This window comes from Dendropsophus ebraccatus, chromosome 13, assembly GCF_027789765.1.
Source record: "Dendropsophus ebraccatus isolate aDenEbr1 chromosome 13, aDenEbr1.pat, whole genome shotgun sequence".
Taxonomy (NCBI): domain Eukaryota; kingdom Metazoa; phylum Chordata; class Amphibia; order Anura; family Hylidae; genus Dendropsophus; species Dendropsophus ebraccatus.
In genome coordinates, this window is record NC_091466.1 from 51,154,756 (window position 1) to 51,172,210 (window position 17,455).

The window sequence follows — 17,455 nt, forward strand, 5'->3', positions numbered from 1 at the left end:
TTAACTATTACCTCCATAGACTACACTTAGGGAAGCTGTCTGTGCCACTAGTGCTGCAGCCCTGGCACAGTGTAGCAGAGCAAGCAGGGATAATGGCTCCCTCTGATGCAAGGTTCCACCCCTGCTGTGCTAAGGACACAGGATGTTTCCCCAAATGTAATATCTATTCTTATTCTAACATGCACCAGAACATACTTCAGGGAGGCTAAGGATTGGAATAGCCCTTTAAGGCGGCTCTAGCACCACTGTAAGGGTAGCTTCACACGTACCGTATCGCTGTGTTTTTAACGGTGCGTTTTTGGTGCGATTTTTACATGCGAGTTTTGATTTTCACATGAAAATCATGTGAAAATCAAAACGCGCATGTAAAAAACGCAGCAAAAACGCATCGTCAAAGATGCACCGTTAAAAACGCAGCGATAAGGTACGTGTAAAGCTACCCTAAAGCTGCTATGTGACCTGAACCTCTGTAGCAGCTAGGGCACTATGCTGCAGGCTGCTGCTGAAATACTTTTGTCCCTGACCCACTGCACCCTGGTGGCTCAAGGCGGCTAAATAGAAATGAGCTGAAATACCACAAGTTAGGCACAAGATGGCGCTGTTTCTTTAAATGCACAGCACACATACAACGTAACACGGAGGTATTTTTATAGCTTTTTTTTTATTAGATGTCTTTATTTATAGAGTAATTTCCAAATAAATATAACTGAGGCAATTAAAATGCGCCGTTAGTTGTTGTTTTTTTTATAATAATTATTATTATTTTTGCTTCCGCATAAACTACAAGCAGTGTAAAGCAGACATCCAAGCACTAGAGGACGCTACAAAGGCCACTCAGGTATTCAGCAACTCGCTAACCTTCTATAGAAAGAGAATCTAATTACTGCGCATGCGTTTTAGAGAGAGGCCGCTGATTGGTCTGTTGTAGAGCAATCAGGTAGCTTGTTACTGGCTGGTGAGTGTGCGGAGGAAGATTGGAGTGAAAGTGCCGTCTCACCGCCGAAGTCCGCTCAGCACTGTCAGACATGAGTTCTATCGGCACCGGGGTGAGTGTGTGCTGGGGCCCGGAGCTTCTCCGCCTCTCCCGGGGATGGCGCCAGCTCTGCCGCGGGCGTGTACTTGGAGGTGTCGGGTTATTAGAGCGTGGTCTCCGGGGGGCTTGTGTCTCTTTGTGCGGGGTGAAAAGCGGGAGAGCAGGCGGTGCAGGAGCGGAGCCCACCCGGGCTGTCATCCTATACGACCGACATTAGGGCGACTGGGCAGCTCCGTGCTGACTCACTGACCGCTAGTGAAAGTGAAAGTGCTGCTCCCATAGACTTCTATGTGTCCCTGAGCCCAGGTCTCTGTAATATGACAAGTCATCGTTCTATCTCTGCTTGCTGTCAGTGAATGCAGGCATAGACACCTGTGCTCTGTATATTGTACCTGATACTAATGTTCTTAGATACTGGACTGAGCTAGGATGTTTTCATTCACAGTCAGCAAGCAGAGATCTCGAGAAGAATGAGGAGCTAAACCTCCGCCTGCCAGGTCACTCTAGTATGTTCAAGTGAATGTACCATTAGGTACAGTATTGCCCGTGTATAGATCGGCGCCATTGCCCCGGCCCTTATTTTGAACTGTGGCCCGGTTTCTGTGTACGGCGCCATTCTATTCACAGGCAGAATCAATGAAGCCGTGTCATAGAGGTGGCCGAGAATAAAATGGCGCAGATTAAAAAAAGGGACCGTGTCACAGGCCTCCTCGCGCCGGCACCATTCTTTACATGGGACATACTTAAAGGGGTGCTCCAGCATGGGGGCACTTTCTGGGGGGGACCGGGGAGGAGGTGGCTGAAATAAAAGAGGTCCACTCACCTCCCCGGTTCCAGCGGCGGGTCACTCATCGTGGCGCTCATCGGTCCCCCCCAAAAAGTGCCCCCATGCTGGAGCACCCCTTTAAAGTGTCAGTTTTTTGTTTTTTTTTACAGGAGATTTCAAGAAACATTGGAATTGGGTTTATTAGGCAATTATGCCATTATCTGCATTCAAAAAGACTTTCCCCAGGTCCTCCCCCCCCCCCCTCTCAGCTCATCAGGAAATCTCCACTCATTTACATCAGAGGAGCCCTATGTAACCTATGGAAGGGGGGGGGGATTAGTCGCCAGAAGAGAACACAGGATTACATAGAGGGACCTGTGTGAAAGCCAGTATTCAGAGGTCAGTGCTGACTGTCAGAGGAGATAGCCGGTGATGTAGCTGTAAATTATCTCTCTGCTATTTAGCAACATATCACCCACTTTTGGAGAGCCTACTATATTGGTATATACTCTGCTATTATTTTATCCCGTTAGCGCTGGGACAGTGGTGCACTCGAAGAGGGTGAGTTCCATTTGTAGGGGTTAGGTGCAGCAGACCTCTACCTTTTTTAGTCCTAAATTATCTCTTTGTTGTCCTGTTTTGGTGCCTCATCTCCCTCCGCCCCCTCCCCTCTCCATAAGAGAACAGTAAAGACAGGGGGGAGAGCTTCAAACTGCTTTTTCATGATAATAATGCATTTTTCAGCTAATAACCCCAATTACGAAGTTTCTTCAAATTGCCTGTACTATTGATTTCTGCAAAAAAAAAAAAAAAAAAATTTAAACGACAGTGACACTTTACAGCGAATGTACTTGATGGTACATTCGCTTTAAGGTAAACCCTTAAACTGTCCCTGTCGTTTTTAAAGAACATTTGACAGGTTATAATGTCAGGTCAGAAGTTTCGACTGTTCAGGTTCTAGTTGCTGAAACCCCATCGGTCATCAGACGAGACGGGTAAAGGCCTTTGTTAATCACTTTTCTCTTAGGGTCCTGCAACCAACAATCCGCCCGTGTAAAAGTGACAGCGATCAGCCAAAGACCGGGCAAACGCCAGATTATCAGCTGATGTATTTTATTCGGCCTAACATCTTCCTGTGTAGACAGTTATGTGTGACCAAGAATGATTGAGGGAAACTGACAGCACAGATATGTATATAGGGTATGTATATGTCTGTGCTGTCAGTTTCCAGATCACAAACCACAGTCTATACTTACCAGCCATGCCGCTTGTGATCCAGTATCTGGTTCTTCTGTCCTTCGCCAGCTGCAGTAATTTCAGGCACCGCCTCCTACGGCTGTCATCATTCTGGGAAGCCAAAGATACAGACAGCGCAAGGACGGGAGAGCCAAAGTACTGGATCATAAGCAGCGTTGCTGGTAAGTATAGGCTGCTCCTTGTGATCTGGAAACTGAACTCACAGATATATATACATATCTTTGCTGTCAGGGCTGCATGAGCGATACGCTAATCAGTGCTTGGTTTCGGCCCTACAGTGAAGAAATCTGTGTGTGTGTATATATACCCTTAGAGCCCTTTTACACCAACAGATTATCTGACAGATTTATTTATTTTTTTAAGCCAAAACGAGGAATGGATTTCAAAAAAGGAGAAGTCTCGGTCTTTCCTTTATGAATTGATCTCTGTTTATAATCCATTCCTGGCTTTGGCTCAAAAAAATCAGTCAGATAATCTGTTGGTGTAATAGGGCCCTTAGTCTTTACTTGCTTCAGGAGACGGACTCTATAGACTTTTATGGAGTGGGACTGGCAGAGAAGTGCTTAGCTGAGCACTTCTCCTGGCTTGTCCTAGCTATCAGTGGGGGGTCTTTGGACCTAGATGCTGACCAGTCAAAATGTTTGACATCTTTATGACTATTCAAAAGATTTTTTTGTTTTTTTTAAATTTAACTGTTGCTTTATGTACATATTACATAATTCCTTTTATAGGGTTATTTTTAACAACACACTTCAGATATGATCAGCCATTGTGATCAGCTAAGCAAGTTAGTGTCCATTTACACAGAAAGATTATCTGCCAATGATTTGAAGCCAAAGCAAGAAACAGACTATAAACTGAGATCAGGTCATAAAGGAAAGCCTGAGATTTCTCCTCTTTTCAAATCCATTGCTGGCTTTGGCTTCAAATCTTTGGCAGATAATCTGTCAGATAATCTTTGTGTAAATGGACCCTAAGGCACCAGGAAAACTCTGGCCATTCCAGTCAGCCAGACTAGGAGTCATTCTGGCACGTAAAGGAGGACCCACTTTATGTCCCCCTTGTCTCCTGTCTACAAGGCTTGTCCTAATGGCATCTCCTCCTTAAACTGGTAGAGTTGCTGGCATTAGAGTATATACTGGAATTTGTGGCTAAACCGCCAGTTGTTGTTATAAACAGTGGGGCTAATATTTGGAACAGTATAGTCTACTACACTACTCCATAATCTTCCCTTTTGTGGTATACTCGCCCAACAAAGGCCAGGTATGTTTGTGTTTTACCTGGACTGATTGAGACCTATGGGTATGTCTAGCATGTTACAGTCCAGTTTAAAGTGTGCTGAGACCCCTGCCGATCACTAGAATGAAGGGGCAGAAGTGCTCAGCAGTGTAGGCTCTGCCCCTCCATCTCCGCTATAACTGCTATCTACTACATTACAATGGCCGGAAGTTCCATAGGCTCCCATTATAATTCCGTAGACTGCTCTTATTAGCGGAGGGTCAGAGCCTGCGCTACTGAGCGCTTCTGCCCCTTTGTTCCAGCGATCTGCAGGGGTCTCAGCACCCGGACCCTGGACAATGCGAACTATCAGCATATAGCTATGACATATCAGAAGTTTTTACAAATGATAGGGACACTGTAACGTTTACCTTTTTAGTTCCAGTCTTCTGCCTAGTCTCAGTGGGTGGTGAGAGAGTCTACTGCATGCTGGGTGGTACAGTTGGCATGAAAAGCATACATCATCTGGAGAGTGTTTTTTGTGTGGATTTTAGCATATCTGTTTGAATACAACCCGTGCACATAACTCATGTAGTGTAATGATTCTTAATGAATGAATGATTTTTGGAAATTGATAAGCCATTAGTGAATGCGTCTGACCAGCTCTAAAAAAGTTACTATTTGTTATTATTATTATTATTATTATTATATTTTGAGGTTGTATCATGTCCATTGGACTAAAGCACTGGTTTTATGAACAATTCTTTGTATTGTTGCAGTACGATCTGTCAGCTTCTACATTCTCACCGGATGGCAGAGTATTTCAGGTTGAATATGCAGCTAAAGCAGTGGAAAACAGTAGGTAAGTGATGAAAGGCTCCTACTCCATTTACAGGGACACTCAAGGCAAAATGGCATGTAGTGCAGGGCCTAGGGGGGTGGTGCATGAATCAGGGATTCAAAGAGCATCAGAGAAGGAAGTCATGCCTCCTCAGGCCTGCATAAGCTTTAACACAGGTGACCAGCTTTGCCCACACTGTTCATTTTTTTTATGTGTTGCTAAAAGAAATAATAAAAAAAATGTAGGTGTAAGGGCCTACATATTCCCTATGGTTTCCATGTAGGCTGTGTGATACCTATTATCTGCTGCCTGACTAAACAGTCGTGAGTGGCTGCATTTACATTGTATGGAGAATCTAGTTTTGCATGTGTCCTCCTTGTGTCAGTTATATTGTCATTCCTATAATGGTTATGAGACATGATCTCAAAATAGTATACTTCTTCTTTTCAATGTTCTCGTAGCTTTTATTGGCTATACATAGTTGCTGCATTAGTATGTGCTAGGATTTCCAAGTCTGCAGATAATTCTGAAGGATAAGTTCCAAAATTGAATGTGTGGAAAATGTTCCTGGTCTTTCTGCCTACATCCCAGTGGTTAAAGGGGGTTATCAGATATTATAGGTGTACTAGTAGAGTAAATGAAGTCCAGCTCACTGTCTTCTTGAGGGATTATAAGGGTGGATCCCAGGAATTGCAGAGCAAGTGGAGGAGACCGGGCCTTCCACCGGTGATAGCAAATGCAAGAAAATGGGTTTCCACAGCTTCATGCAGTAAAATAGTTGAGTCTTTATAAAGACTCTCAACTTTTTTTTAATGCATGAAGCTGTGGAAACCCATTTTCTGGAATTTATTATAAATAAAGGGCTGTGCCAAATGTTCATGTGTATAAGAAGGATGAAAGGAGCAACAGTCAGCCAATGGCTATTGATAGTGAATAGGAACTTTTAAGATTGGGCAGCGCCCAAGCTGTGTCATGTTCACTCGAGCACCATAGTCCCTTCAGCCAGCTGATAGGTATGGGTACTGGGAATCAGATCCCTGTCTGTCTAATGATAGGCCATTAATTTTTAATTAATCCCCTTCAATGACACTGTACTGTAATATGGAACAAGTAGAGAAAAGCATTGCTAAAATAAAATTAAGAATTCAGACTTGGTCAGGGGTGTGTATGTATAAATATATATATTTTTTTCTCTCCTTTATTTTTAGCACGGCCATTGGCATCAGATGTAAAGATGGCGTTGTGTTTGGTGTAGAGAAGCTTGTGTTATCTAAACTTTATGAAGAAGGTTCTAACAAGCGCATCTTCAATGTGGATCGACATGTGGGCATGGTAAGAAAGAGGCCTTTAAGAGGTTTTACCCACCATAGAACAGTTGGGTTTGAGGATGACCATTTCAAAACAAATGCAAAGAAAAGTTGGGATCAGGAAGGTACTGCAGTCCTTCTTCAGCTTAGACACACAGCAGTGGTTAGGGTATGGATCAGAAGGCTGGAGTGTTTGCAGCATTATTTATTAGGGTTGTTTAGGACAGTGCTTCTCAAACTGTGAGGCGGGCCTCACCAGTGAGGCGCCCCCTAGTTGTTGGTGAGGCCCAGCTGGGGAGCTAGGTTTAACAAAGTTACTATGATTTGCACAGTCCATTTGCTTTTTGCAGAAATCTCTATTTTAACAACATTATTAATTTATTTTGTACTTAATTTATCAGTATCTAGAGCTTGGGAGACAGGTGAAAGGTAGCCCTAGCATTATTTTCAGCTTATAAATAGACCTGACCGCAGATGGTGAGGCCCAGGCAGCCTCTTGGTCAGTCTGATCAGGCCCAGGCATTGCCTTGGTCTGTTGGGTGAGGCTTCAGTAGAAAAAGTTTGAGAAGCACTGGTTTAGGAGGTAGGGTAGAATCATCTAGAAAGATTAAACCGACCTGTTGTGTGCATTGTTGTGTTGAGTCCACTATATATAGTGCAGATTTTTCCTATTGAAGTCAAAATCAACAATCCTCGCTGCTGATTTTTTTTCTTTTTTTTTAACTGCTGAAAAGTCAGTTATTAAGTCCACACCACTATAACAACTTCAGCATGGTAGATGTGAATTTACAATATTGGCATTTTTATTACCAAATCCGAAGCAATAGACTTGCATTATTTGGTGCTGCAGAATCCAGTTTGGAAATACTGCATGTGTTACAAAGATTCTTTGTGCTTAGAGATGAGCGAACCAGCCGAGGTTCAGGTTTGTATGAACCTGAACGATCAGCTTTTGATTCCCGCTGACTGCCCGCTCCGTGGAGAAGGTGGATACAGCTCGAGGTCTCCCTGGAGAATATGGATACATCGTATAACCTATGGCTGTATCCAAGTTTTGCAGGTGGTACTTGGGCTTTATCCATTTTCTCCACCAAACGAACAGACAGTGAGAATCAAAAGCTAATCGTTCAGGTTCATACAAAACTTAACCTCGGCTGGTTTGCTCATCTCTAATTGTGCTCTTGAACTGCAGCGGCAATTTTCCAAAATAACCATGTGTGACAGCAGCCTAATAAATGGGTTAAATAAAAACATAAAGGACTCTGATCAAAAGCTTTTTCTCAGTAATTAAAACACATTACAAAGTTATATACCTGTGTAATATGCTTCAATCACCTATCTTCCCCACCACCACCAGGAAGTGAAGTAAACTCATCCTTACCTAATGGCTGTTGACCCCAGGCTTTTCTGTGGCAGTCATTTTGTGACAATGACATCATCAAGAGGGAGGCGGGTCTAAGCCCTGTTAAGCCAGCCTCCCTTTGTCAGATGACTCAGGTTGCTCAGCTCTGATTGGCTGAGCAATTTGTAAGCCATCTAACAGTTCTACAGAGTTAGTTAGACATCACAGGAGACAAAGTGCATCATGGGAAAGCCCAAACCAGGAAGTAAAATGAAGACACCAACTGTAGCTATTTTTTTTTTATTATTATAAGCGCCGGAGTTGTTCTTTAATTTAAAGGGGTTATATAAGCTTAGAAGAACATGGCTGCTGCTTTTTACAAACAGCACCTCTCTTGTTATCAGTTTGGATGTGGGTTTTTCAGCTCCATTCCAGTGAAGTAAATGGCACTGAATTGTAATACCTTACACAACCTGGTGACGGGTGGTGCTGGTTTTGCTGTTCTTTTTCTAACCCTGGATAACCCCATTCAAGCAATTTTCTGATGACACTTTCCCTTCAAGTGTAAGGGAAATTGTGGGTGTTGAGGAAAAAGGGGTCTCTTAATGTGCTGTAAATGAACATTGTGCTATGTGCCCTTCTATTGACATTACCTACCATCTTGCATGAACTGCAGGCTGTTGCTGGACTCTTGGCAGATGCTCGTTCCTTGGCAGACATTGCTCGAGAGGAAGCTTCCAACTTTAGATCAAACTATGGCTATGACATTCCATTAAAGGTACAGTGGTCCTCTGAGTGGCAGCTTACCCCATGATGATGTGGTCTGTGGTATAACTCACATGCTTCTTGTTTCTTCACAGCATCTTGCAGACAGAGTGGCTATGTATGTACATGCCTATACACTATACAGTGCTGTCAGACCATTCGGATGCAGGTAAGGAAGGGTGATGCTCGATGCACTGAAATATCGATTCTACTATCTATACTTGGGGCAAAAAATTGGTTCACTACCCTGGTATTCGATACTTTATGTTAAAGTATCACTGTCATCATAGAAAACTTTTGACATGTGTCAGAACGAGCTGGGAGAGGACCATGCTGCAGAGCGTCACCTCCCCACTCTGTGTCATGTAATCAGTCGGGCTCCTTAGACTTGCATTATGAGCCCTACTGATCACATTACACTGAGTCAGGAGAGGAGAGCGCTTAGCACAGTCTTCTCCTGGTTTGTTCTCCTGATTGGTACGGGTCTGAACATTCGGACCCGGACTGATCAAAACTTTTGATCTGTGATGACAGTGACGCTTTAAGCTGCACAGCAGCTCTGTTTAACGTAAAGTATACTTCTGAAAACATGGCAGACAGCAAGCTGAAAGCCCATCATGTTCTCTGTGTGCCTTCCCTCTCATCCTCCCCCAAGGTCAGGTGCCTGATCCAACTGCTCACTGCACAGACTTTGAATAGCTTTAACTGTGTACATGCTGCTGTCACAATTGATGGTGGCATTTAGCCCCTCATGCACAGAAGGGGTTGGCCACACCCTCTGCTAATGACTGCCACCAGCATTCCACTAGTAGCAGTGATTTAAACCTTTCAGTGCCACTATGTACTGCGATTGCGGCATTGAAATGGATGATTGACAGGTGCTGCAATGTGACTGCAGGATGCCGATTGGTCACTATACTCGCCCTCCTTTGCTGCCGGTGTCTTTCTGCGGATAGTCTGGCTCAGCAACACTGGTCTCATCTAATAGCAATGCTGCTTACCACTCTACTGGTCTCTATACACTTGGCCTCCAGTGATATGCTGTCATTTCTGACCACTGATGACAATCACAGACTGCAGTGGTCATATGATTAAATGTCATTACTGTTTAGAGACCCATAGGGAGAAAAGAATGTTGCTGAGGAGACTCCATTTCTACACAAAGCTTAGAACTATTTGATGTAGATATGTTTGCAGACTTACCTGCAGAATATGGGTCCAGTTTTCTGCAGATTTACCTGCAGCAAATCTGTTATGTGGGAACAGTCCCACATAAGTGATATTTAGGCATCTTTAATTTTGTATTCGTCTCTTGAATAAAATGAAAGCTGTGCACTGCTTGGCTTTTAGGGGCAGAAGTTTTTCATCAGCTATAGATGGTTTTGATAAATGTTCCATGCCATCTGTGTAATGTTTTTATTTTCCTGTGGTGACACTGCATGAGTATTGAATAGAGATGAGCGAACCGGGTTTGGGTTTGAATTGATCTGAACCCGATCGTTAGGCATTTGATTAGCAGGGGCTGCTGAACTTGGATAAAGCTTTAAAGGGAACCAATCACGCCGAAAATCCATCTTAAGATAAGGAAACGTGCTGGCACATCACCCAGCACGTTTCCTAAACATCCCCCTGTAACCTCCGTGCCCCGCTCCATCAGTCAGTAATCTTACTTTGAAGAAGTCCCGCGCTGTATGTAAATTTCTGGCAAGTAGTCACGGTGGGCGGATTTAGTCAAGGTGGGCAGAATTAGTCACAGGTCCTGGGCGTCTGTAATGGCTGTAATCATGCCCAGAGGGGCGTGCTTGAGGTCTGCCTTCCATCCACGTGACCCGGTGGCTTGCGCTTCACGTTGGCGGCGCGCTGACATCATCCGCACGCAGCGCAGACGTCTTCTGTAGTCCGTGTATGCGCAGTACGGCGGAAGACGACGCCGTCGTACTGCGCATGCGCTGACTCCGGAAGATGACGGCGCTGCGTGCGGATGACGTCAGTGCGCCGCCGACGTGAAACTCAAGCCTCCGGGTCACGTGGATGGAAGGCAGACCTCAAGCACGCCCCTCTGGGCATGATTACAGCCATTACAGACGCCCAGGACCTGTGACTAATTCTGCCCACCTTGACTAAATCCGCCCACCGTGACTACTTGCCAGAAATTTACATACAGCGCGGGACTTCTTCAAAGTAAGATTACTGACTGATGGAGGGGGGCACGGAGGTTACAGGGGGATGTTTAGGAAACGTGCAGGGTGATTTAAGGTTGTCTGGAAAACATGGATACAGCCAATGACTATATCCATGATTTCCACATAGCCTTAGGGCTTTCTCCAACTTCAGCAGCCACCGCTAATCAAATGCCGATAGTTCGGGTTCGGATGGACTTGAGCATGCTCCAGGTTCGCTCATCTCTAGTATTGAACGCTTGCTGATGAGAGTGCTCAGTGACTTTGTCTGATCAGTGTTTCCCTTAGCAAGTCAGACAGCATATAATTAACTAGTTGTCCAGGGAGCCTTCTAAGAAAAAGAAATGGTCAGAGAACCTCTTTTAATTTTTATGCATTTTCTTTTTTGCAGCTTTATGTTGGGATCTTACAATGAAGATGATGGAGCTCAGTTGTACATGGTCGACCCGTCAGGTGTATCCTATGTAAGTGAACTACTTTGTGTTAATGTGAGTTTATTAGAGATGAGCGAACCTCATCCGAACCCGAACGTTCGGTATTTGATTAGCTGGGGCTGCTGAACTTGGATAAAGCTCTAAGGTTGTCTGGAAACCATGGATACAGCCAATGACTATATCCATGTTTTCCACGTAGCCTTAGGGCTTTATCTAATTTCAGCAGCCACCGCTAATCAAATGCCGAACGATCAGGTTCGGATGAACTCAAGCATGCTCCAGGTTCGGTCATCTCGAGTTTATACAATCATCTCTAGACACTGATCAACAAGGAGGCCAATCATACAGAATCGGAATTGTATTGTTTGTACATATGTGGCTAAGAAAATCCTGTCTCGCAGCACTGTACAAAATATCTGGCATATAATGAAGTTTGGACAGAATAAATGTAACACTTTCACTCATTTGAGTTGTCCAAATTGTAAAATGGGGAAGAATAGCTTGGATATTTATTACAGGTAATGTAGGCCCCAAAAAACCTTAGTACCTGCATGTAAGTACAAGATTGCTTTTAAAACTAAGCTCCTGCACTTGTAACGCTGACCGTAGTGGATGGGTATGCTATGTGTCAGGTTTCGGCTGGAGATTTGGAAGTGGGCGTCATATACCATGTTTATGTTTAAGCTAAAGACAGGAATGGATTTAGAAAGTAGAAGCCTCAGTCTTTCCTGTATTCAAGTAAGATCCTTTGGCTTCAAAAACTGCATAAAAAAAAGAAGTCGTAATTGTAGAGACATGTCAAACTTTGACTGAACATTCAGACCCTGACCAATTGCTAGAATGAACAAGGAGAGGCACATGAGCAAGCATTTCTTTCTCTGTCCTATGAGATGGTGGCATAGACGTAGATTCGGAGTCTGTCTCCGTTACATGGGAGAGCTGAGAGATTACAGGCCTAGTGCACACATCTCCCAGTATGATCTAGTGACCCATTGAGGTCTGAACACCTGGATCCTGTTCAGTTAAAACGTGACAATGGCAGTCATTTAATGTGTGAACACGACCATAGTGGTCAGGAAGGACTGTTGACAGTGTATTGCACTTACCACAGTCTGTAAAGTCTCATGTGTTTCCTTCTATACATATTAGTCCATGTGCCTTGTTTGTGTCAACACAAATGGTCTGATGTGGAGGACTCATATGAGAATTTATAAAAAGGAGACTCTTCACTTTACTGGATAGAAAAACTTCCTCTGTTTTTTTTTTATTTTTTATATTTCATAGTCTTTATTATTATTGTTGAAAATTTCCCCCCCAAATACAAACATGATATCAACAATCACAATATATCAGCCGCCTCGTTCATAACTATTACATAAGTATTCTACACCACTACTAAATTCAATATAAGATCAATCTGCCCAAATAAGCTGATGAATGATAAGCCAAATCTATAATAATAATTACATTATTAATTTCATAGAAACGATGCCTGATTCCCTTAGCCCGCCCCTAATACCCACCCACCCAACCATGCGGTGAAGAGTAACACGGGACAACAAACAAAAAAAAAAGAAAAAAGGAAAATCAGCCCCAGAACCATAGTACATCACTTATCCACTATTGCATCAAGCCATTTATTCCATATTCGGCTATATCTGTTCTTTGCTCTACTGCTCCTCGCACCAGATATTCTTTCCATTCCAGCAACTTTATTTACCAGATTAACCCATTCTTGAATTGGTGGAGTTTCAGCTTTAATCCAATATCTCATCACTACTACCCTGGCTATTAATAACAATTTTGAAACCAATATTTGGTAATCAGATACCTGAATAGTACATCCGAGAATTATACATAATGGGTTATATGGAATTAATATTTTTAATCGATCTTCTATCAGTTGTACTATTTTCTTCCAATATTCTTGTATTCTATTACATTCCCACAACATGTGTAAATTATTAGCCTCCATACTTTCACATTTCTGACACTTGGCTTCCGTTCTTATACCCATCCTAAATAACATATAAGGTGAATAATATACCCTTTTAATTATTTTAAATTGCATCAATCTATAGCTATTGTTTCTAGTGCTAACCCCCATATTTTTTAATATATTCTCCCACTCTTCCATAGTAATTATACCTATTTCCTGATCCCATTTGTGTTTAGCTACTGTGTGTAAATTGCTTATACTACTATCATTAATTATCCTATATAATCTACCCAACTCCCCTTTCTTCTTCCCACTCATATTAGCTATATAACTAAACACCTCATGTGTCTGGACTAAAAAACCTGTATGATCTATCGTACGTGCAACTGCGTGCTGTATCTGGTAATAATAAAAAAAATGAAGTGCTTCAATCTTTTGTGTTTGTATCAATGTCTCTAAACCTATTAAACTCCCATCCTTGAACAACTGATTTAAAAATAACTTATTTAAAATTATGGGGAAAGGTCTGGGCTAATCTAAAGAAAATGTGCCACATAAAGGGTAGTACTAGTTTCACACCACTGTGGGGGAACGTTTATTTTGAGGAGTTAATAAAAATGGAGAGTGATTTTTGGATTCATAAAGGCATCCTTGAAAAACTTCCTCTGTAACCCATGTATTTCATATATACATTGTTGCTCATGGATATGTGATGCCTTCATAGTAAAATTTCCTCTTGTCCACCCTTCAGGGCTACTGGGGATGTTCCATTGGGAAAGCCAAACAGGCAGCTAAGACGGAGATTGAAAAGCTGCAGGTAAAGGTAGGTGAACATTTTTCTTTTCATTTATAATACTTATAGATCTGTAATTTGCAAAAAAAACGTTAGTTATGTCAGAAGTTTTTTTCTGTCCCGCTCTGAGTAATCAGACCCTTAGCCGACTGTGAGAATTAAATGGGAGGCAACTGTGCTCAGCTTGGTCCTCTCCTGGCTCTGTGTCACATGATAAAACGGCCTATTAATGGACGTCTATGGGGTGCGTCTTTTCTCACTGACAGAGCGGGGAGTGGACCACACAACAATGCAGTCCTCTCCCTGAGCTTAGTGATTGTTGTGTTTTGTCAGTCTACTTTTTATTGCCCCCGTCAGTCAGAATCCTGCTCCACACTGACGAGGGAAAATCCCCCGAGACCGCTGTCTGAGGATGGATGCCTGGCTTTGGTAATTCCCTTGTCATGTCGCAATACTCATAACTGAGTTAGACTTTGATGCAAAAGGGGCCACCCTGGTATTTTCCTATTTGTGTCCGCATCCGAGTGGGACTTAAAGGGGTAGTGCGGCGCTAAACAATTATTCACTAAATAACACACATTACAAAGTTATACGTGTTCGCCCCTTCCCCGTGTTTCCCCCCACCCACACCAGACCCGGAAGTGTAGTGCTCTATACATACCTGCTTCTTGCCGACCCCGTCAGCCATCTTGTACCAATGATGTCTTCTTCAGATGGACGGCCGAACCGCTCCGACCGTCCCTCGTGCCGGCCTATCTCTGCCGCGTCATCAGCTACTTAGCCGCGATTGGCTGAGCATAACTGCATAACTGATACAGCAAATTGCGGCTGAGCAGCTGATGATGCGGCAGAGGGCGGCCGGCACTAGGGACGGTTGGAGCGGTTCGTCCGTCCGTCCGAAGATTACATCATTGGTACAAGATGGCGGACTGGATCGGCAAGAAGCAGGTATTGTGTTATTTGTTGTTGTGTTATTTAGTGAATAATTGTTTAGCCCCGCACTACCCCTTTAAAGGGCTACATATCAGGGCGGTTTGGTGATCTCCCCACTGGGAGGCACCACTTGGCAACAGGTTTTCTGCCCTGGAGGGATATCTGGCTATTGTCATGTTTTAAGACTCACAGCCGAGGCTCCATAGACCCTTTTCCTGCATATTCAAATTTCATAGGGGGCAATGTATCAGTACTTTTTGAGTACTCCATTAATTTCCTTTTTTTTTTTTTTTGCTGATGTCCTTGAGCTCAGTGATTGTTGTTTTGTGAATTTTGTGGCAACCTGGGCTCAAAGGGAACCAATAATCAAATCATGCCTGCAGCTATAAATATAGTGTTGTATAGCCCCCACCACTGTATCAGCATTACTCACATGGCCACCATAAAACACACTTTATACCTATGTAGGCATCTGGGCACTCCTCAGCAGGTAAGTAGTCACCGCTGTTGGAAGACATCTATGGTAATCATGCTTCCCTGGGAGGGTCAGTGCTCAGGGACAGCCCTTCTTACACTTCTGGCTTCTATGCTAAAAAGGGGTGTGATTACTGAAGATGTTTCCCGCCAGCTGTGACTACTTAGCTCCTGAGGACTGCCCGCATGCCTGCGTAGGTAAGTTATAAAGTGCATTTTCGAGCCAAATGAGTAACGCTGTTAGTGACTACTTATATGACTGGAGACAGTGCTGGGGGCTATATAACACTATTTATAGCTGCACACATGATTTTATCGGGATTGGTTTCCTTTAAACATATACAAATGGGTCATTTCATAAACAGTTTGTCCCAATCTGCAAAGTTATCCCCTATACACAGGATAAGCTACTAGATGTTAGTAATACCCACTGAGCATGTCTCAAGATCAGAGTAGACAAGCAGCTAGACCCTCACAATCTGGGGGGCTACAACGGCAGGGTTTCCACGATTATTGTAATGACAGGTCTCTTTTAAGTGAATGACTTCTGAGCTGCAGTAACCCCAGTATGGCCACTACACAATTTTCCAAATTTCTGGCTTCATTCACATTATATATGGAAGCTGTGGCTCAGCAAATGGCTGATAAGTGGGGTGCAGCCTGTTAGTATGTCACCGGTCTAACATTAAAGGCCATGAATAAATTCCTTTAAAACCCCTTTAAATACTAATGTTCTAGCTGCTCAGCATTTTTGTTCCTTGTATTGTTAGTGAACAATTTCCATTTATTTTTTCTTTTTCATTCCCTTTTAGATGAAGGAAATGACATGTCGTGAAGTGGTGAAAGAAGTAGCAAAGATGTAAGTATGCATAGCCCAAATTCTTCTTTGCATTAGGACAACCCCTTGTCTATTTCATTCCTTGCAGGTGTTGTGGCAGCCACACAACATCCATGCAAAACTTGGTCACACAGTGTTCCAAACCAGCTGCTGCCTCTTGCTATAGCTCATAGGTGTTTAGCATGGGAACTGTATATATAATGTTCTGATGGGTGAAGTGACCACCAGTGTGCACAGTTTGATCATACATCGGTCAAGGCCACAATAGAACTTATTCTCAACTTTTCTTTTAGAATCTATATTGTCCACGATGAAGTAAAAGATAAAGCCTTTGAACTGGAGCTGAGCTGGGTTGGAGAAAGTAAGAATGTTGTTTCATAAAATATTCTTCATAGTCTGATCTGTCAATATTTTTCTTACCATTAGATATTACATTTATAGACATTGATGGCTTTGAAATTTGTCCTGCTATATTATAGCTCTTCCCTTGTAATGTAACCTAATCTGGCTGTGATAAGATAGGGGGTTCCTGCAACATGACCCATACAGTCTGACAAAACATCTAACAGTTTGATTAAGGGTGCAGGCCCTCATATTCTCTTTTTAACCACCTCTTTCTGCATTGTAAAATTATTTTATTTGCTGACAGTAACCAGTGGAAAACATGAAATAGTACCAAAAGAGATCAGAGAAGAAGCAGAGAAATATGCAAAGGTAAATGTCTGCACCATTGTCTTTATGTTGGCCTGTAGAATCTGAGAGCTTGATCTAACCCAGTCTTGCATTTCCTCACGCAGGAATCTTTAGAAGAGGAGGACGATTCTGATGATGACAACATGTAATTTAATTTCTTTTGTTTCTGATCGACTATTTCAACTTTACTCAAATTGCTGTTTTTATATGTATGTATGGACCTGAACTGAACATGTGGTAACTGGCAATAAAACCACTGTTTACACAGCTTGTGTCACTGGAACAGGCGTGCAGTGCCATCCTGGGTGGTAGGTAAATTGTTGGTTAGTAAAGGGGTTGTCTGGCATTTGAAGTTTCCTCTGAAGGTTTGCTAAGTTGTATGAGGAGAGTTCCTTATTGCACTTGTCCTGTCATTGCATTACATTGTCAGTATATGCTTTAAACAGGCTGTTGTGTTGCTGCAGGGGATTTAAAACATATCCCTGTAGAGTGAGTGAGTGAGGTAGACTTGTGGCCTTACAGCAAATAGTTTGATAGTAAACCTGTAGTACTGAGGCCCCACCAGCTCCCCCGGTAGTCACTGCAAGGTTTCTCCCCCACACTATTCACCATCCTTACTAATGGTCCTTTTACACGGGACGA

General features: G+C 43.0%; 1 protein-coding gene across 1 annotated transcript; it reads left to right on the top strand.

The window, feature by feature from the left end:
- The first annotated feature begins 929 nt into the window (after positions 1–929).
- PSMA3 (proteasome 20S subunit alpha 3) lies at positions 930–17,080 on the top strand. The gene is made up of 11 exons (XM_069949166.1): positions 930–1,046; positions 5,054–5,136; positions 6,324–6,447; positions 8,441–8,542; positions 8,625–8,698; positions 11,101–11,173; positions 13,834–13,905; positions 16,095–16,141; positions 16,414–16,481; positions 16,770–16,834; positions 16,918–17,080. The coding sequence occupies exons 1-11, from the start codon at positions 1,026–1,028 to the stop codon at positions 16,960–16,962; spliced, it is 774 nt and encodes a 257-aa protein (XP_069805267.1). The 5' UTR covers positions 930–1,025; the 3' UTR covers positions 16,963–17,080.
- Positions 17,081–17,455: the final 375 nt, after the last annotated feature.